Source organism: Doryrhamphus excisus, chromosome 14 (genome assembly GCF_030265055.1).
Source record: "Doryrhamphus excisus isolate RoL2022-K1 chromosome 14, RoL_Dexc_1.0, whole genome shotgun sequence".
Classification (NCBI taxonomy): Eukaryota; Metazoa; Chordata; class Actinopteri; order Syngnathiformes; family Syngnathidae; genus Doryrhamphus; species Doryrhamphus excisus.
The window spans coordinates 8,574,124-8,595,867 of record NC_080479.1 but is presented as its reverse complement, the minus strand read 5'-3'; the positions used below and the strand labels follow the sequence as shown (position 1 = coordinate 8,595,867).

General features: G+C 43.5%; 1 protein-coding gene across 2 annotated transcripts in view; it reads right to left on the bottom strand.

The window, feature by feature from the left end:
• Positions 1–21,744, bottom strand: part of pvrl2l (PVR cell adhesion molecule related 2 like) — a 136,203-nt gene that overhangs the window by 63,930 nt on the left and 50,529 nt on the right. For both annotated transcript variants that reach the window (XM_058047572.1, XM_058047573.1), the window contains exons 3-6: positions 17,663–17,906; positions 9,227–9,520; positions 6,990–7,107; positions 6,688–6,836 (exon numbers count right to left, since the gene is read on the bottom strand). In XM_058047572.1, the coding sequence (XP_057903555.1) occupies positions 6,688–6,836; positions 6,990–7,107; positions 9,227–9,520; positions 17,663–17,906 (805 nt within the window). The remainder of the gene's footprint in view (positions 1–6,687; positions 6,837–6,989; positions 7,108–9,226; positions 9,521–17,662; positions 17,907–21,744) is intronic.

Sequence of the window (21,744 nt, the reverse complement as noted above, 5' to 3'; positions counted from 1 at the left end):
CACTGACTTATATGGCTTATACAGCGGTAAGGCATGGGTGGCTTATACACCTAGCTTTCCTGGGTTCTCCGTACCTACTGTATAGTATCTCTGCTTATGGACACCTTGGGTTTTATTATTATTACTTTCTATGCCTGTTGTTTTACATTACCGCATACACTCTGGCTATAATTAGAGCACTTACTGTATTTTATTACACTTTTCATAGCTTATAGTATACTGGGCTATTATCATGAATGTGTTTCCATGTGTGTGAAACTGCACCTATTATGAAGAAACGGCTCTCCATGACAGTTGTAAAAACAATAGTGGGGGATTCATGGTGGTTTGGACCTCAGCCGCAACAACAACACACACACACACACACACACAAAGTTCTGGGAGCCAATTAAGGTGCTTAAAAGCCTGAGCGTCCAGTTAGAGTAATTCCACAAAGCCGATTAGGCAGTGAAATGGGACGAGTGTAATACACACTCGTGTTGCCGCTAATGAGCGTGTCCTTGATATATTCTACATGCTACCTGATGCAAGCAGCACATGCGGCATGCATCTGTGTGCCAATAATCTCATAAGAGCACCTGGAAACCACGGCAACAACAACACGCCGGCTCGTAAATGCCAGACCCTCATTGTGGGTTTTTGTTTTGTAAATCAAGTGTTCCCTCAACAGCACGCTACGTGAGGGCGGCTGTGTTGCATTGAAAGTTGCAGCCAGGAAGAACACAAGAGGTCTAGCGCTCTTTGAAGAGTACGATGGTGTCAACTACAGATGTTGTTTACTCAATCGCGGCCCACAGGTACTCGTATCCATTACCACAAGCTAAATTTAAAAAGGGAAACCAGGTAACAGATGTGCTACTTGCCTCGAATCACCTCTCCTTTACTCGCCCTACCTTTGAGCTGCTCCACCGACTCCACAAAACAAACAATTCAGGCACTCAGTCCCGACTTTCACTGACTCACGGATACTTGATAAACACCCCAGTTTGGTTGACTCAAGGCTTGACAAAGACTTGAGAATTCACTGACTCGTGGGTATTTGATGAAGACTCGGGTTTCACTGATTTGCGGGTGCTTGACAAAGACTTGAGTTTTGTTGACTGGCAGGTTGATGGAGACTTGGGTATCACTGACTCACTGGGGTGTCATTGACTCACGGGTTGACAAAGACCAGAGTTTCACTGACTCATGGGTACTCGATGAAGAGTTGAGTTTCACTGACTCACGAGTACTCGACAAAGACTCCAGTTCCACTGACTCAAGTGTCTCAAGTGTCAAGTGTCGCTGACTCAAGGATTGACAAAGACAAGAGTTTCACTGACTCATGGGTACTTGATGAAGACTCGGGTTTCACTGAGTCATGGGTGCTTGACAAAGACTTGAGTTTTGTTGACTGGTAGGTTGATGGAGACTCGGGTATTAAGGACTGACTGGTGCTCGATGAGGACTCGGGTGTCATTGACTCACGGGTTGACAAAAAACAGAGTTTCACTGACTCATGGGTACTCGATGAAGAGTTGAGTTTCACTGACTCACGAGTACTCGACAAAGACTCCAGTTCCACTGACTCACTGGTGCTTGACAAAGACTCAAGTGTCGCTGGCTCAAGGATTGACAAAGACAAAGAGTTTCGCTGACTTATGGGTACTTGATGAAGACTCGGGTTTCACTGATTCGCGGGTGCTTGACAAAGACTTGAGTTTTGTTGACTGGCAGGTTGATGGAGACTCGGGTATTACTGACTGACTGACTGTTACTGGCTCACTGATGCTCGATGAAGACTCAGGTGTCATTGACTCACGGGTTGACAAAGACCCGAGTTTCACTGACTCATGGGTACTTGATGAAGAGTCGAGTTTCACTGACTCACAAGTACTCAACAAAGACTCCAGTTTTGCGGACTCTTGAGTTGAAGAAGACTGCAGTTCCACTGACTCACTGGTGCTTGACAAAGAGTCAAGTGTCGCTGACTGAAGGATTGACAAAGACTAGAGTTTCACTGACTCATGGGTACTCGATGAAGAGTCGAGTTTCACTGATTCGCGGGTGCTTGACAAAGACTTGAGTTTAGTTGACTGACAGGTTGATGGAGACTCAGGTATTAAGGACTGACTGGTGCTTGATGAGGACTCAGGCCTCATTGACTCACAGGTTGACAAAGACCAGAGATTCACTGACTCATGGGTACTTGATGAAGAATAAAGTTTCACTGACTCACGAGTACTCAACAAAGACTCCAGGTTCGCTGCCTCTCTAGTTGAAGAAGACTCCAGTTCCACTGGCTGACTGGTGCTGGTTCCCATCACTAATGTTAACAGTGGATTAGCAGACACATAAACAGACACAATGAGCCCATGAGGTGCTGAGTTTTAGGAGGTTTGGATCCAGAAGGAAGGGGTATGAACACCAACATTTGTCAGCAGTGGGCGTCTTTGTGGGCTCAGGTTTGTGACCCGGTCGGCCGTGCTAATTTCTAACACCATGTCCGCAGTCGTCATGACAACATCTCATCTCTCTGTGCATCCACCCTCAAAAAGCACCGATAGGGCTCACACATGGAAAAGCGGCGGTGGTCACACGGCCCATCGTGACTCCAGCAAACGTGAAATATTGAAATAGAGAATATGAAATGGTCTTCAAATATTTATACAATCCAGCACACTTGATCCTTCCCAATTCTCTTTGATACTTCAGGACGATGATGGGAAATAGAAATTAATGTGCATTATCAATTCATGTTTTCATTACAATATTCCACATGATTTACAGCCTCTACACTCATCATGGGAACTCACTAAGCAACCACTTTGGCCCCTCCAATCTGACTTTTCCAGGACGTCAGCTCGCGGTGGAACCAGAAAGGGAAAAAAACGACTTTTGGCCGAGTTCCTGGAAAGTAATGGAGTAATGAGACAGGACACTGTGTGTTTCTGTGTGGCCTCTTCAAGCCCATTTTTGCTCATTTAGAGTTCATTAAAGTTAATTTGTGCCACACACACACACACACACACACACACTGGAGGGCTATTACACGCTGTATAAAAATGTTTCACATTTGAAGCTAAATTAGAAGCCTAATCCCGGTTATGCGTCATTTTGTGTTTTTTATCCCACATACTATATTGGAACATTCCGCCTCCTCAATTGACTCCATGCTAATTGCAATGAAGCTGCAAGAACTAATGGCAATGCTAATGATCTGCTTTATTTGCATCAACGTTACATTGAAGTCGAGCACACGGTTACGCTTGCGCTATTCCACATGTCTGAAAAGGAGTAGGAAAAAGTTGAGCTTATAGACTCCTACCTTTTTTCTATTTTTCAGGAACGAGTCATTGGGAAACAAATTGGCAAAAACAAAGGGAATTTTTCCACTAAATGGGCAAAATTTTATTTTCCTATTTAAATCTTATTTTCTGGAAAAAAAATTATCAGAATTTCCCTATTTCTCAGGGAGAGGGGAAATTTAGCAACATTTTGCAATTTTCAGGAAAATAATGATAAATAATTTTCTTTTCCTGTTATTTCCCAGGAACCCACATTTTTCCATCCAACAAAATGGCCAGATCTCATTCATTCATTCATTTTCTACCGCTTTTCCTCACAAGGGTCGCTCGCGGGGGTGGTGGAGCCTATCCCAGCTGTCTTTGGGCGAGAGGCGGGGTACACCCTGGACTGGTGGCCAGCCAATCACAGGGCACATATAGACAAACAACCATTCACACTCACATTCATACCTATGGACAATTTGGAGTGGCCAATTAACCTAGCATGTTTTTGGAATGTGGGAGGAAACCGGAGTACCCGCAGAAAACCCACACATGCACGGGGAGAACATGCAAACTCCACACAGAGATGGCCGAGGGTGGGATTGAACCCTGGTCTAAGGCCAGATCTTTTTCCGGAAATTGATTTCCCAATAAAAGTCCCTTTCCTTTTGTGTGTGTGTGCTTGTGTCGTGCCAAATGTGTGCGACGCGTGCAGATGAAGTTTGCTGCTAGTTCCAGCTACTTCGTCAATTCAACCCCTGAATTCATTTTTATTTAACATTGTGCAACAGGGAGGGAGGGGGGAGTTAGCAGCACTGTTTCCCCCCGTGGCGACATCATCTGATTATTATTTGTGTGTGTGTGTGTGTGTGTGTGTGTGTGTGCGATGTGTGTGTGAGAGTTTGAAGAAGAGCACAAACATCTCGCTTGCCTGAGGCCATACAGGGAAAGCCTCCACACTCGGACAGGACGAGAGCGTATCTGCCAGTTGGACTCCCACCCCCCCCCCCCCATGAAGGGGGAGGGGGGGTGTTATGGAGGGATGTGGGTTGAGGTGGAGGGGGGTCAGGGGCGTTGTGGAGGGACCCTAGTCTTGAAGAGTTTTGGAAAACTTTGTCTCTCCTTGTGTACGGTGGTTCATCCTTGCTGACCCTGCGAGGGTCGCCATGGCAACCGAGCGCAGGTAAGTCAGCACATAGCTCAAGCAGTAAGTAAAAAAAACAAAACAACAACAAAGTCAAGGTGCTGCCTCCTCCTCCTCCTCCTCATCATCATCATTAAATCTGCGAGGGAGTGTCTGTGCTTTCATCCGACGTTTAGCAGAATACCGCCAGCAGCTCTCAGCAGGCAAATGAGTGTTGTTGAATTATCCCAAACATGACTGAGGCTGTGGAGCACACACACACACACACACACACACCCCTCTCATCACACTGAGGGACTCCCATCTCACCAAAGTAACACGGCAGATACCTGCCTGAGAAGGCATGGAGACGCTGTGGAAGAGGAACCACGGCAATGACATCACAGCATGGAGCACACAGTACGAGGCGGGGGTCTCCAAAGTGTGGCCCGGGGGCCATTCGAAACTTTGTCCTCTGAATGTGAGTGTGAATGGTTGTAGGTATCCATCCGGAAAAATGACTTATTGGGCACTGTGGTATAGGTTGGCCACAATAAAAGGCCGCTCTAAAGTGGGCAGTTTGAGTGGATGTGGGGGGTTGGAAAACCGGTTCAGAGATCCCAAACATGCTCAGTGGGTAACATGTCCACTGAGACATTACTGCTAGCACATCACGACTATCAGGAGAACCAGAGCATAGAGGGGGAGGAGCCACCTGCTACGGCCCAGCAAGGTGCACTGTATTCGGGCACGTGCTTCAAGTCGGCAAACCTTTTGCACTTTTCAAAGTTTTTTGGTGTCACAACCCTCCACAAACGGTACGGCAGTTGAGTGGTTAGCGCGCAGACCTCACAGCTAGGAGACCAGGGTTCAATTCCACACTCTGTGTGGAGTTTGCATGTTCTCCCCGTGCATGCGTGGGTTTTCTCCGGGTACTCCGGTTTCCTCCCACATTCCAAAAACATGCTAGGCTAATTGGCGACTTCAAATTGTCCATAGGTATGAATGTGAGTGTGAATGGTTGTTTGTCTATATGTGCCCTGTGATTGGCTGGCCACCAGTCCAGGGTGTACCCCACCTCTCGTTCGAAGACAGCTGGGATAGGCTCCAGCACCCTCCGCAACCCTCGTGAGGATAAGCAGTAGAAAATGAATGAATTTTTTTAATAAAAAAAAATAACATTTTCGACCAAAAATTGCCAACATTTGTTGAAAAAATGTGACAAAAATGTAAACCTTGCAAAGTTGGGTGGTCCCGCCCTGGTGAAACTGCCAGGCTGAACACAGCGATTGAATGTTTGAACAATTCAACTACTGTATTTCCCTTCTCACATTCTTCCGGTAGATTTCATTGCTTAGCGTAACTCCCCCTCCATTGCGATTGTTTTTGTGTTGTTAAAAGCGGCATACAAAAAAAAAGATAAGCTAGATAAGAACGACATCAATGGTAACTGTGTGTGCGTGCTCGTGCTCACAACCTCCCACTCACCGCCCGGCCACAGAGAAGCTTTGTTCTCGCCGGAGGAGAGATGATTCAAATCTTTATCTTCGTGATTTCCCACCGATGTTCTAAATGCGGCCTTCGCTCGCCGCCGCCGTAATCCCTCGCAAAGCAAGCGGAGGGAGGAGGCCAGGCGGGGGTGTTGCGACCAGTCAAGCGAGCAGAGCTGTGAGAAGATGGCGAGACACCTCGCCAGGCCCCGGCGGCCGTCGGGTGGCCAGAACCTTTCAGCGTTCTGCCGTGTTGAGCGTGTGTTGGATCAATGTGTGAAAGCATCAGAGGGGAGGATAAAAAAAGAAGAAGATGGCGAGCACGTACGAGGGTGAAAGCAGGAGGCCTCGCAAAAACCCGCTGGAAAGATGAAGGACGCGTGCAGAATGACGACGTGCCCGAAAGAGGAACGCTACGAGGGGAAAGGTACGACAAAGTGACTCACACCAACGTCAAGTGCCCCCGAAAACGCTCGCCACTCCAACGCAGCAGGGCCGCAAAGTTCTGTTCAACTTTCATCTGAGTCCAGCAGATTCCAAACCCAAAACACCATGACCCCCCGTTAGGGAGGGCCTGGTCGTGCTCTGTGGCCCTGCTGAGAGGACCAGGTCGGCCCCACGCCCCCACCGGGGCGACTAGCGAGAAAATACGTCAGAAAGAGATGGAGAGAGGCGAGCACCCCCGCAGTTCTCAGATCAGCCTTGATCCCAGCATGTGTGTGTGCTCGTGTATATGACGGAGAAGGTGTCGTGTTGCACGTAGAGACATGCGTCACGTGCACGCGCCCGTCCTCGGCCGACTCACCGATGACGTGGGTGGTGATCTGGTGCTTGGCGGCGCCGTGCTTGTTCTTGACCTCGCAGATGAAGGTGGTGTTGACGGCGTCGTCCACCTTCCTCACCGTCAGCTTGTTGCCATCCACCTCCACCGTGTCCGGCAGGGGGCCGGACGCCCTGTGGGGGGGGGGATGGACGCGGCGTGGGAGGGAGGCAGGGAGGGAAAAAAAACAAGAGTGAGGAAAATCTCACGTACAGCACACCATCTGTGCGTCACAAGCAGAGCGGCATGACATTTGGAAGAGGATGCACAGATGGATGCCGACTTACGCCGTCCAGGTGATGGTGGTAGGCGCCGGGTTGGCGTTGGCCGTGCAGACTAGCGTGGCGCCCAGGCGGCCAACGAACCAGTTGTGGTCATACCCATCGATGGAGACCGAGGGGGGGTCTGGAGGGAGGATTTGGAGGACATTTAGTCATAGCGTTAACAAGGAGCTTTCATTTAATGGTAGTGGTTTATTTCAGGGGGGTCCAAAGTGGGGGTCGTTACTCGGCTACAGCTCGTTTTTTATTGGCCCTTGGCATATTGTAAAAATAAAATACATAACTTAGTAATGAGTAATGAGACTTTGTCCAGAAAGCCACACTACCAGGCAAAAGGTTGGATTTCTTTTGGCATTAATATGTAAATGTATGAACATTTCATGTATAAAATGTAAACAAATATTTTTTAGCATGATAACAATGAACAAGGAAACACCGTCAACGTTAGTTTATACCTTTGAAAATAGCAAAAGAGCTAACATGTTATTTTTAGCATGTTAGTAATGCTAACATGCTAACTGTTAGCATACTAACAATGATCACGGAAACACTGTCTATGTAGGTGTACACCTTTGAAAACAACAAAAAAGCTAACATGTTATTTTTAGCATGCTAGCAATGCTAAAATGCTGTTAGCATACTAACAATGAACACGGAAACACTGTCTATGTAAGTGTATACTTTTGAAAACAGCAAAAAGCTAACATGTTATTTTTAGCATGCTAGAAATGCTAACATGCTAACTGTTAACATACTAACAATGAACACGGAAACACTGTCTATGTAGGTGTATACTTTTGAAAACAGCAAAAAGCTAACATGTTATTTTTAGCATGCTAGCAATGCTAACATGCTAACTGTTAACATACTAACATTGAACACGGAAACACTGTCTATGTAAGTGTATACTTTTGAAAACAGCAAAAAGCCAAAATGTTATTTTTAGCATGCTAGAAACGCTAACATGCTAACTGTTAACATACTAACAATGAACACGGAAACACTGTCTATGTAGGTGTATACTTTTGAAAACAGCAAAAAACTAACATGTTATTTTTAGCATGCTAGCAATGCTAACATGCTAACTGTTAACATACTAACAATGAACACGGAAACACTGTCTATGTAAGTGTATACCTTTGAAAACAGCAAAAAAGCTAACATGTTATTTTTAGCATTCTAGCAATGCTAAAATGCTAACTGTTAGCATACTAACAATGAACACTGAAACACTGTCTATGTAGGTGTATACTTTTGAAAACAGCGAAAAAGCTAACATGTTATTTTAGCATGCTAGCAATGCTAACATGCTAACTGTTAGCATACTAACAATGATCACAGAAACACTGTCAATGTAAGTTTATACCTTTGAAAATAGCAAAAAAGCTAACATGTTATTTTTAGCATGCTAACACGCTAACTGTTAGCATACTAACAATGAACACGGAAACACTGTCTATGTAGGTGTATACCTTTGAAAACGGCATAAAAGCTAACATGTTATTTTTAGCATGCTAGCAATGCTAACAAGCTTGCACACTTACTCTTTATGCAAGTTCATACGTACAGTATGAAAGTGGCTTAAATGTTAACATGCTAATGTTAGCATACTAGCAATGCATTTTTTGACATGTTGTAATACAGGTGAAACGTATAGTATAGAAATCATAGAAAAAAAAGCCCACATTTTTTATATGTATGTTTTTATGCGTCAATGATAATGTTTCTCCGCACTATGTTCGGCGGCCATTGAGTTGTGGGCTGTAGCTCCGATTCCATCTGTTGTATGAATCATCTTAAATGATGACTGATTAGTGTAGCTATACATTTGAAACTTATAATGAAAAGGCTAAGTCCAGTTAACGGAGATTGCGGAACGCTTATAGACAGATAGATGGATAGATAGCGAATTAGCTAACGTGACCTGTGAATTGAACGCGGCCATCTCCATCCCATTTCCTCATTAAAGCCTCGCCGTGCGAACGTGTGAGCTCATGCATTCTCCTACTCGTGCGCCAGATATGTCTGCTATTGTTAACAGACACAAAGACAATGTGTTCTGTCGCCGCTGAGAACGGCGGCGAAGATTCGCACGGTTAAGGCGGCGCCACCGCCGCCGGCTCCACTGAACCCGTGCGGCGTTTTAATCCCTTGTAAATGAGAATGGAACGGAAAGGATTAAATGTGCGCATGTCTTGTTCCGATGAGCACAAATGAAAGGTGCGTGCGTGCGTGCGCCTTACACTCCACAGAGAGCCTGAGTGGGTGCATCCAGGTCTTGTCCTGCGTGCGCTGGTCCACCATGCACGTCACCTCCCTGCCGTTGTCGGCGGGCGTGGGCACCAGCCGGTACTCGCTGCGTACCGTCACCGTGCCGTCGGGTCCGTTGGTGGTGCTGGTGGAGTGGTTGCCCCCGACCGACGCCAGCCACTTGATGGCCGCCGCCGGTTTGGCGTCGGCCGCCTCGCACTGCGCCACCACCGCCGCCTTGGTGCCCGCCTGCACCGTCACCACCTTGGCAGAGTTCCTTGGCTTGGCTGGGGGGGGAGAACAAAATACAGGAAGTGAGATGGCAGGAAGAGGATCTCGTTGGCGTTGATAATGAGGACACGGGCGTGGAGTTTCACCTCACGTTATTGTTTCGAAGGAGTTGAAAGACGTCTTTATCTGAGTGACATTTTGGACACCAAACAATGACTTAATGTCCATCTCTTACAAGAGCTGTCAATCATCATGGAAATGTCATCTTATTTTGTTTAGCCACCTGTCTATCTTTTCTTTGGGTGCCTGAAAGCTTTCTGGCCTGTCGAGGCTTCTTAGTGTGCATCCTTCTGAGGGCTCATCCTATGAGGCCTACCATTCATTCATTCATTCATTTTCTACCGCTTTTTCCTCACGAGGGTCACGGGGGGTGCGAATGTGAAGAATGTGAAAAGAGAAAACAGTAGTTGAATTGTTTCACCAGGGCGGGACCACCCAACTTTGCAAGGTTTACATTTTTTTCACATTTTTTCCACAAATGTTGGCAATTTTTGGTTGAAAATGTTATTTTTTTATTAAAAAAATAAATTCATTAATTTTCTACCGCTTATCCTCACAAGTGTTGCGAAGGGTGCTTGAGGCTATCCCAGCTGTCTTCGGACAAGAGGCGGGGTACACCCTGGACTGGTGGCCAGCCAATCACAGGACACATATAGACAAACAACCATTCACACTCACATTCATACCTATGGACAATTTGGAGTCGCCCATAAAAAAAAAACAAAATAAAGGGTTAAAAGAAAGAGGAGAAAGTTTCGAATGGCCCCCGGGCCGCACTTTCCCACTCACATTCATTCCTGTGGACAATTTGGGGTCGGCAATTAACCTAGCATGTTTTTGGAATGTGGGCGGAAACCGGAGTACCCGGAGAAAACCCACGCATGCACGGGGAGAACATGCAAACTCCACACAGAGATGGCCTAGAGTGGAATCGAACCCTGGTCTCCTATCTGTGAGGTCTTCGCGCTAACCACTCGACTGCCGTGCCGTTTATGGAGGGTTGTGACACCAAAAAACTTTGAAAAGCGCAAAAGGTTTGCCGACTCGGAGCACGTGCCCAAATACAGTGCACCTTGCTGGGCCGTGGCAGGTGGCTCCTCCCCCTCTGTGCTCTGGTTCTCCTGATAGTCGTGATGTGCTAGCAGTAATGTGTCAGTGGACATGTTACCCACTGAGCATGTTTGGGATCTCTGGACCGGTTTTCCAACCCCCCACATCCACTCAAACTGCCCACTTAGGAGCGGCCTTTTATTGTGGCCAACCTATACCACATCTTTCCGGATGGATACCTCCTGTCTACTAGTACCACCACCACCACCACCACGATGGCCTCCCTTAAATGGGTCAGTCCAGCCTTCCGGAGACTTCCTGGATGCGTCGCACGTCGCCCGAACCCCGAGCAGAGACCTTGGTCCTGGCGTCCTTGTCTGAGCCCGGAAAGGTGCCAGCTTGAATCCAAAACATGCCAAGCGCTCGGGCCCGCACCCGGAGTGCGTGAGGGCGCCGCATGCACACAACACATCTGTCGCCTTCACACGCTTCCAGATTTCTAATTAGAGCAGCCCGGCGCTGACCCACATGGTCGCTTACACTTGACCCACATGGTGCAACGTGAGCGCACAAAGTCAGCTAGTCAGCTCGTGTCGGCTAACGCTACACTTTAGCGCTACTTTCACTCCTCAACACCTGCTCAGTTCAGCAATGGCGGGTTGGACCAAGTCGGAGTAAGAGGGTGGGTGTCCACGCTTCCTGGAGCGTTGTCCCAATACTTTTGAGCGCATCCTTCTCAATGCGCTGACGTCCTTCTTTTGCAAGCCGTTGCTTCATATCGGAATGCAAACATTGCATGGCACGCACCCTTGCAATTACAGACGACAACAGCTCGTAGGTCGCGGCGGAACAAGTCATTTGGCGGCGGCGACATATTTAACCTTTATCAAACGAGTGCAGCTCCTGCAAATTTGTCCACGTTGTGTTTTGGGCACACCAGCGTGAGTCACCGCGGCGGCGAGCGGGAGGATTTAGCGGCAGAGCCTTTTTGGCAGATGCCGGCGTCGCCGTTTATTCACCGATGAAGTGTTGTTGTTCCCGCGCCGCTGACAATTTGGCTTATTTGTTTGTCGCCGGGCCTCTTTTGACACTGCGGAGATAAACGTCTGTTTGTCTTGTTAATAAAACATGAATATTGGAGGAGCTGCCGAATACTTTGAAGCTTCAATTATTCTGCCGCTGTGTGACAAACTCTAATTGGCTGCCAGAAATGTTGACAAAAGGCATTGGTTTGGAGAGATTGAGGCTAATTTAGTTGATTCTAGACGGGAGCGGCCGGGTGAGTGGTTGCAGACGCGGTTCCGCAAAGTCGCTGGAATAAACAAGAAGGCATTATTTCCACATTTATCTCCGGGTTACGACGGCTAATATGAAATAATACCCAAGGTGCTCTGAGGCTGAGTGTTTTACCGCCTGCCGTCTTGTCAGATGTGACTCAGCAAGGTCGCCGGCGTAGCAGCGCTCTTATTGTGAAGGAAAGGAAAGGATACTTTTTACCAGCAGTTTTTCACAGATAATAAGACAAATGGGCGATTTTTCACTTCTCGCCATTTCTCTATTTTACTTCTACAAGGGGGCAGTGGCCTTTGCCTGCTTCGTGCAGGGGTGTCAAAACCGTTTACACTGTGATATAATATAAACATTCATTTTCTATGCCGCGGTATGCTATATAGTTAAAAAAAATAGATATAATACATATCATTTTTCACAAAAAAGTGATTTGGCAAAAAACGTTATACATTTTCATAAAAATTTGAAATTTAAGCAACCAAAAATTACTAAATAATTACAATATTTATACTTTACTCTAAAACTTTAAGAAATATTTTGCATTCACATTTTTTGACTGCATAAAAATTTGAAATTTAAGCAACCAAAAATTACTAAATATTTGCAATATTTATACTTTACTATAAAAATTTAAGAAATATTTTGCATTCACATTTTTTGCCTGCATAAAAATTTTAAATTTAAGCAACCAAAAATTACTAAATAATTACAATATTTATACTTTACTATAAAAATTTAAGAAATATTTAGCATTCACATGTTTTGCCGGCATAAAAATTTGAAATTTAAGCAACCAAAAATTACTAAATAATTACAATATTTATACTTTACTATAAAAATTTAAGAAATATTTTGCATTCACTTTTTTTGCCTGCATAAAAATTTGAAATTTAAGCAACCAAAAATTACTAAATATTTGCAATATTTATACTTTACAATAAAAATTTAAGAAATATTTTGCATTCACATTTTTTGCCTGCATAAAAATTTGAAATGTAAGCAACCAAAACTTACTAAATAATTACAATATATATACTTTACTATAAAAATTTAAGAAATATTTTGCATTCACATTTTTTGCATTCATAAAAATTTTAAATTGAAGCAACCAAAAATTACTAAATAATTACAATATTTATACATTACTATAAAAATTTAAGAAATATTTTTTTCTAATGATAATCATTATAAAATCTAAAAAATAGATTTAATATAAGCATTTAAGCAACATTCATTCATTCATTTTCTACTGCTTATCCTCACGAGGGTCGCGGGGGTGCTGGAGCCTACCCCTACACCCTGGACTGGTGGCCAGCCAATCACAGGGCACATATAGACAAACAACCATTCACACTCACATTCATACCTATGGACAATTTGAAGTCACCAATTAACCTAGCATGTTTTTGGAATGTGGGAGGAAACCGGAGTACCCGGAGAAAACCCACGCATGCACGGGGAGAACATGCAAACTCCACACAGAGATGGCCGAGGGTGGAATTGAACTCGGGTCTTCTAGCTGTGAGGTCTGTGTGCTAACCACTTGTACACGTGCAGCCCATGATAATCATTATAAAATCTAAACATTTGATTTAATATAAGCATTTAAGCAACATAAAAATTATAATTAAATTATTATTTTGCATATATAAAAATGTAAAACATTTTCCCTTTTTTTCCACGACGTGGACTCAAGTGGGAACATTTGAGTTGGTGGACCACGGACCCACGGACTTAAATGGCTTCCACTGCATTAACTTTTATTGCAAGACAAGCGGTTGAACAGTATTATGATGAACATATTTGATATTAATCCCTCTCTAGTGTGTATTGATATTGGACATTGAGGCCAATCAATCGCTCCCTGTCCAATGCCGTTCTTTTATCACGCTGCAATACCCCATAATAAGATTGGCCGGCCGTGCCGCAGCATCCAATAAGCGCTAATCGGATTGTTTGCCGGGATTATCTATTCACGTTTAAATAAGAAGAGATATGATGGCCGTCCCTTCGCTATTCAATACGACGGAACACAATTGGCTGACGGCGGATCTCAAGTTGTCTCTTACGGAGAGAGATTCGTCATCCAATAAAGGTAAAATGTGAGCCTCTGTAACACGCACACGCAATGAATTTAAATAATGCCATATATTTGCATCCAACTGTCTGCTTGTGCTGCCTAGGAGACACAAGCCGGCTCCATTTTCTGCTTCTTTAACAGGTTTACCGCAAATATGCAAACCTCAACACGCCAATGAGTCTACAGTATAATGCTGGGGAATACATCACAGCATATCACAGTAAACCCTCAGCTACTGGTCTGGGAGCAGCGTCGGACATCAGAGCAATCCGATTGGACGAATGCAAAGCCGCAGTCAAACGTAAACAAAAAAACATGGCCGACGACATCTGAAACTATTGGATTTGTATTGATTATTTCAACAAATCTAACTTCATATTCATTTCATCATTTTTAATGATAAAAATATGAATATGAAATGTAACAGAAACATTTAAGCAATAAAATAAAAAAATCTAATTTAATATAAATAAACACAAAATGAAAAAATAAATTTTATAATACAAATAAAACACTGAAACAACAAAAATTCTAATCCTAATATATTTATCTTTATTTAAAAACTAAATATGTATAAATGTAAGCATAGAAAGCAAGCATAGATAAATGATTCGGATTCGCTGCAATGAAGTGCGACACGTGTGGAATTGTTACGGAGTCGTGTTGCTCCAGGTTGGTTCAAGCCTTTAATTAACAAAAGATACGCTCACACGGAGCGCCACGGCACATAAAAACTCTAATTAGCAAAATAACCACGAAAGATAGGAGACACAGCCACGGCGGACATAAAAGTCACCGTGGGAGGTGGAAAATAATGCCAGGAAGCAGGAAAACACCTCGGAGACAACAAAACAAGTCCAAGAGGAACTAGTGAACCGGTGGAGACCTGAAACCCCAGCTGAGCTAAATAGAACCTCAATTTCACACCAAACAGGAAACATGCAAAATAAAAGCACTGACGCAAAAATAAAATGGCAGAAATGGAGACTGTCATGCGGAACATGACGGAAACAGTCAGAATAACAACAACAATAGCAACTACAGATGTCCTCCATATGCTTATCACCTCATTCAAACAGTCTAGGGTAGGTGTCTCAAACACGCGGCCCGTGGGCCAAATGTGGCCCGCAGGACACTAGTTTGAGGCCCCCGCCTTGATATGAAAGTTTAATGTTAGTGCGGCCCGCGCAAGTTTGATATGGATGCTGTATGGTATCATGTACCCAGAAAAAATTATTACGTTTGATTAATGTTCATGTTAAAGGTTAAATAACTGTTAATAGTTATCCTCCCTATCCGTGTGGAAGTGGTAAGTTTTTGGCTTTTTAAATTTAAAGGAAATAACTTGAAGGCTACCGTTTAGGTCGCTAGCTCTCTAGTTTGCGAGTTAGCATGTGTCTCAAGACCCTGCAGTTGCGCAATATGTTGTAAATAAAAAGAGTATAAATGTGACTATAGTCGTGTTTTGTCATGTCTACAGGGCTCTAATAATGCTTTGTTCATTTTAATCTGAAAAATAAATATTTGTCTACCCACCAACTATATGTTGTTTCTTAAGTTTTTATTATTTGCCATTTTATTATCATTATATTTATTTATTTATAACTGATTGATTGATTTTCTTTATTCTTGATTTGTTTATTTATTTTTCATCTTATTTTGTGTAGAAAAATAAAAATTAAGATATTTGAAAACAGTGGAATGTTTTATCAGAGCTTTTATTGTAGAAAATCGAAACCAAAGCAAAGTTTATTTATTTTTCTGTTTTTAATAAATGCGTTTGGTTTTTTTTTGGAAAACCTGATGCGGCCCAGTATCGCCCAGACCCTAGCTCCAGTGGTCCCCAAGTAAATAGAGTTTGAGACCCCTGGTCTAGGGTGTCTGGGCATGTGAGTCTGCCCTTCACCGTCTCTCTCCCTCACACAGAAGAAGAGACGGAATATGTGGTTCTCTACATTAAGAAGCATGAATAGTCAGACATTTTCTGACGACTTGGATGGAGTTAAAGAAAACTGTATAAAAAAAAATAAAAATAACGCAACTTGTGTGGCGGGTTGAGACCAACAAAGCGTCCATCCATGCACACATTACGCGGAAAGAGCGACAGGCGTGGAGAGGAAAGACGTAAAGTCGCTGCAGTCGAGTTCAAAGTGCAGCCTCTCGGCGAATCCCGCCAGGCCGCCATTGCCGCTCTTTATCACACAGGCGCAGACGTGATGCACTTCCGCGGGAATTCTCCCCGGCGTAGCAGCGAGAGGCGCCCTCGCCGCGCTTCACTGCTCCGAGCGCCGCGCCCCCGTGTACGGGCGCACACGTGGGAGGGTGAAAAACACCAGCTGTCTCCGATTACAGACAGCGGGAGTCCCCTCTCATGCCCCCACCCCACCCCCCACCCCCCGTCTCAAACATCCTCGGGTTTATAAGACGCCGTCTTTAGGCATCTTCTGCAGATGTTGTGCTACCAGCCGTGGTGCCAACGACCGCCATGGTGCGTAAACAGGTGCACCTTTACGGGGTTTGCATCTTAATGACTTGGAAGCCGCCATACGTGACCTTCCTGCTTGGTCGCTGTATATAAGTCAATATATACATAAATCAATAAATAAATCATATTAAAATATTACAATAAAATAAATACATTGAATTACATTTTTTCATCAATCATAAAAAATTGAATAAAAACATCTAAAATGTTACAATTAAAACAATTTAAGGATGTAAAAAAATAATTGAAAAAATATTAATTAACATTAAAATAATCAATAATCATTAATAATGAGTCACTGGCTGTTAATGACTCAGGAGGCCACTTTGAACATTCCCGTAACGTTTTTAAAAGAAAATAAATTACAAAAATAAATACTTATATAAAACAAAAATTGTAAAAAAAAATGACAAAAATTAAGAAATAAAATTATTTAATTAATTAAATAAAAAAAAATAAAAACTACTGTGTACAAAAATCTCACAAAATTAAAATCTCATAAAATTAAAAAAACAGCAAAAGTTAAATAAAAAAATGAAAAAAAATGAAAAATTGCAATATTAAAAATGAATCAATAAATAAGTACAATGTGTCAATAAATAACAACCAGGTTAACTCGGAGCATGCCATTTAAGCGCGTCTGACAAAACAAGTGCCGCAAGGCATGCTGGGAAGCACCATCAGTGACGGGAGTCATGCCGAGGGACGGACAAAGAAAGCAGTCTTATGAGGCAATTACTCGAACATCAAGACCCTTTGGATGAATTCAAAAAGATGTTTGGGATTTTTTTTTCTTACGCCTCCATCATTTCAATGCGCCAGTTGCGGTCTCGTCCAATATGTCCTCCATTATTTTGCTAAGCAGAGTTCATTTGGAGGCGCCTGTGAAAGAAAGGCTGATAAATGCGCCGCTGCCGCTGACTCTCATCCCCGCTCGGCATCGAACCAGCGCCAGAATCCTCTAAGGGAATCAGCTTCAAATTGCTTCGTCTCGGGCTTTGGGCCCGATGGGGCGCTCTTCAGCGGTGAGAGCGGTGATAAGCAGACGGCTCGGGAGGCGCCCGTCAAGGCCGACGGAGCGCAACGGCTCTTCAAAACCTGTTTGAATCACGCCTGGAATCCGCCGTAATGCCCAAATATTGCTCCGCTCCGTGTGCGCTAATCCTGAGCGAGGATTCTGCCGCACAGAAGCAACCTAACCCCCCCTTATAGCCGATGGTAGCGTCCACTCACCGAGCATGATGAGGGTAGTGGTGCCCTGCTCGTTCCCGGACGGGTAGGTGGCGTACTCGCAGGTGAAGCGACCCGCGTCGGACATCCGCAGGTCTGAGATCCTGATGGATGGGTTCTCCAGGTTCTGCTGCAGGAAGATGACCCGGTCTTTGAAGGACAAGTTGGGGAAACTCTGCCCGTAGATGGGGTGGTACACGGCGATGTTGTCCCTCTGGCCGTCAGTGGGCTCCCAAATCCACGACACCTGATCACAGAAGCGTTTCAGCAGAGATCACTTCATGCCACAAACCACTAGGGGCGCTGTTTCCTCACCATGACACTCAACTCATACATTAATCATGTAAAAAATTGCAGCTTTTTATGTTTTTTTGTCACATTTTAGCCCCTGATGCAAATTGGACAATTACGTAATTCCGTGTATGGTGCGAAGGCGGTCTGAACAGGTCTTCCATGCACAGGAAATGATGTATGCTAAGATATTTTTGCATGTGATGCTAGGACTTTGGAGCCTGGATGCAGAAGCCTTAAGCTGCACTCAGGTAACTGAACTGAACGTAACTGTCAATTATTATTCTTTTCAGCACTGATGAGGACTTCATGACGTGAACCAGCACGTGTTGACGAAATGACCTCAGGCCGTTTACGTTGAAATCGATATTTGAATAAACCCAAGTCAAGATGAGTCCCATTCAGAAAGCTCTTGGTGCAACACACAATGCAACGCCAAATATCCCAAACATATATTGTTGACCACGCAACATCAACCGTTAGACCACTGATTCCCAAAGTGTGGGTGGGCCGTGGTGGTACTGCAGGTGGGTCATGCGAGGTCATTAAAATATGATACATTTTAGCAAATATTATTTTTAAAATTATTTTGTAAAATATTTATTGCACGATTTCAAAAATATATATTTATAGGCCTAAATAATACCCTATTGAGTGTTATTGACCTGTCACAATATTTTAGGAAGCTTATACAGTTTATGATTGGAACGTAGCTCTATGGTCATCATGCCAGTCTTGAATGCAGTTATGAAAAGTATGAGCATTAATTCTGTCTTGTGTTTATACCACTGATTAAAAGTTTGGGCTTCCTTTACTCCTTTCATTTCAATCCTGAATCTTTATCATAATAATAACAATAACAACAATAATCATTTTTAGATTTTCAAGTGGGCCCTGAGTTGGTAAAGTTTGGGAACCCCTGCATTAGACCATTATACATTTTTTATTAAATATTACACATATCGCCCCCCCCCCCCCCCCCCCCCCCCCCCAGCTAACAGCTAACATCACTCACAGGCAGCTCAGTCTTGTTTAAAAAACAACAACAGAAAGTTTATTTTTAGTTCTAAACCAAGTGTGTCCCTTTTCCACCACCACCACAGATAGATTACGGTCCTGTGGGGAGCCACTGCTGCCGTCCATACATGAAATAGAAAGATGTACTGCTGTAATGGTAATGGTTTTATTTCATTTGAACTTGCATCAGATTACAATTGAGTGCATCCCATAATCAGTTCCCAGTTCCACATGTCCAAAAGGAGTAGGAAGAAGCAAAGCTTATTAAATCCTACCCCTCCATCTGGTACTTTTACAATCAGTAACTGTTACATTTGTTCACTTCCTGCTTTCTTTTTGAAGGTTTTTTTGGGGTTTTCAACTCGTACCGAAGTAGGAGGTGATATGAGCATCCAATGACATAATGTGTACCATAGTAAGTGTCAATATAGTGATATATATAGCACATCATGACTGGTTCAAGACTCTTCATCCTTGTATTTAGCAAACATCAACTGCTTGTATTGTTTCTTGAATTGGCTCATCGTTGTGCATTGTTTGAGGTCCTTACTCAATCCATTCCATAGTTTGATTCCACATACTGAAATGCTATGGCTAGCATAACGTAGTCCTAGCATAGAAGTGTTTCAAATGTACTTCTTCTCTGAGATCATATTTCTCCTCTCTTGGAGAGAAGTATTGGATGACATTTTTAGCTAATTGGTTATTTTTAGCCTTATGCATTATTTTAGCTGTTTGAAGATGAACTATATCAGCAAGTTGAAGTATTTGTGATTTTAGAAATAAGGAGTTAGTATGTTCTCTGTAGGCGGCATTATGAATTATCCTTACTGACCTTTTTTGCTGTACATTTAGCGAGTGAAGATTGCTTTTATAGTTATTAGCCCATATTTCCACACAATAAGTAAGATATGGTAGAAGCAGACAGCAATAAAAGAGTGTGGAGTGATTTCTGATTGAGAACAAATTTTGCTTTGTTGAATATTGAAATATTTCTGGCCACCTAATGTTGTATATTTGTAATATGAGGTTTCATATTTTCATCTATTTTAAGTTGTAAGGGTATAATGCATGCATGTCCAGACTCCAGAGGTCGCCCGTATGACGCAATAGTCTTCTGAGTGATTTATTTTGATAAGCACTTATCAGTCTGTAATAGGCTCTCTTATTGAACTTTAAAAAGGTGCTATTCCTATTTGGCAGCCATATTGTCCCTCCATTGACACGCTCAATCATCCCACCTAATGCTGGCAAAATGTCAGCATAAAAAAAAGCAGCGTGAAAGCCTTTCAATTATACGGCCGCTTTTTTTTTTTTCCCTACTTCGAGCTACCTAAGAGGACGTCTGTTGGGTGAGACAGGAAACGCCAGCGCCGCTTCGTGTCATTGATTTCCTTTCCTGTCTGCGGCGAGCGGCACGGGTTCATCAATAGGTGTTTACCAATTACCTTTGGCTAAATGCCGCCATGTGGCGACGGGGCGGACCAAGGCGGCAACGCCAATTAGTCGACTGCGGCGAAGAGGCCAATTTGAACATTTGCAGGCCAAGAAATTGAATATTGATCAGACATCATGCGAGGATGAAAGCCGGCTCATTGAAGTGTTGGTATCTGCGTCTCTGCGAGCTTGTTTGCTTCGTCGTCAACGAGGCTGCCAGCCGCTGGCACCGCCGCCGCGCCCGCTTTACGTGTAATCCGCAAACAAACAGCGGGGGGGGAAACGTGTTTGTTTGTGACCGAGCATGCTCTTTGGAGATGAAAAGTGAAGAAAATGTGCAGTTTGTGCAGCGACAACAGCTTCCGCTCGTCTGGGAAAGCTTTCCAAAAGATGTTGGAACGTGTTTGAGCACGTCCCAGTAGCGTTTCTCTACTAAGTCACACTGCCAGGTGCTAACGCTACTCAGGATGAAATGCTAACCGGTTAGCTTTGTGATGATATACAGTATCAGGTGAAGAGCAGATTATTCATTCATTCATTTTCTACCGCTTTTCCTCACGAGGGTCGCAGGGGTGCTGGAGCCTATCCCAGCTGTCTTCGGGCGAGAGGCGGGGTACACCCTGGACTGGTGGCCAGCCAATCACAGGGCACATATAGACAAACAACCATTCACACTCACATTCATACCTATGGACAATTTGGAGTGGCCAATTAACCTAGCATGTTTTTGGAATGTGGGAGGAAACCGGAGTACCCGGAGAAAACCCACGCATGCACGGGGAGAACATGCAAACGCCACACAGAGATGGCCGAGGGTGGAATCGAACCCTGGTCTCCTCACTTTAAATCATCTTTACAATTTTTTTTTGTGATACGATGACTTTATTTAAGACGAGCTTTAAGTCTCGTCTTAAAACCCACTTTTATTCTCTGGCTTTTAACTCGGAGTGAGTCGTATGGTCCTGTGTCTTTTAGTTCTTTCTTTTTATTTTTTATTGGTTGTACTTTTTATACTTTTATTGCTTTGCTTCTTGTTTTTAATATTTTAATATCTTTAATATCTATTTTATTTTTTACTATTTTATTTCTTAAATGATCTTTTAGTTTTGGATTATTACTTTTTATTTTACAAGTCTGTGCAGCACTTTGGAAACTCTGTTAATAAAATGTGCTATATAAATAAAGTGGATTGGATTTATTCCCATAACATTTTCACTTTTCCAAAAATTACAACTTAATTGTTTTTTTTCTTTGGTTTCTCTCAATTTTACAACTTAAAAATTAAATCTTTCCTTATTATATTAGGAGTTTATTCTTTTTCTGGTACTATTATGACTTTA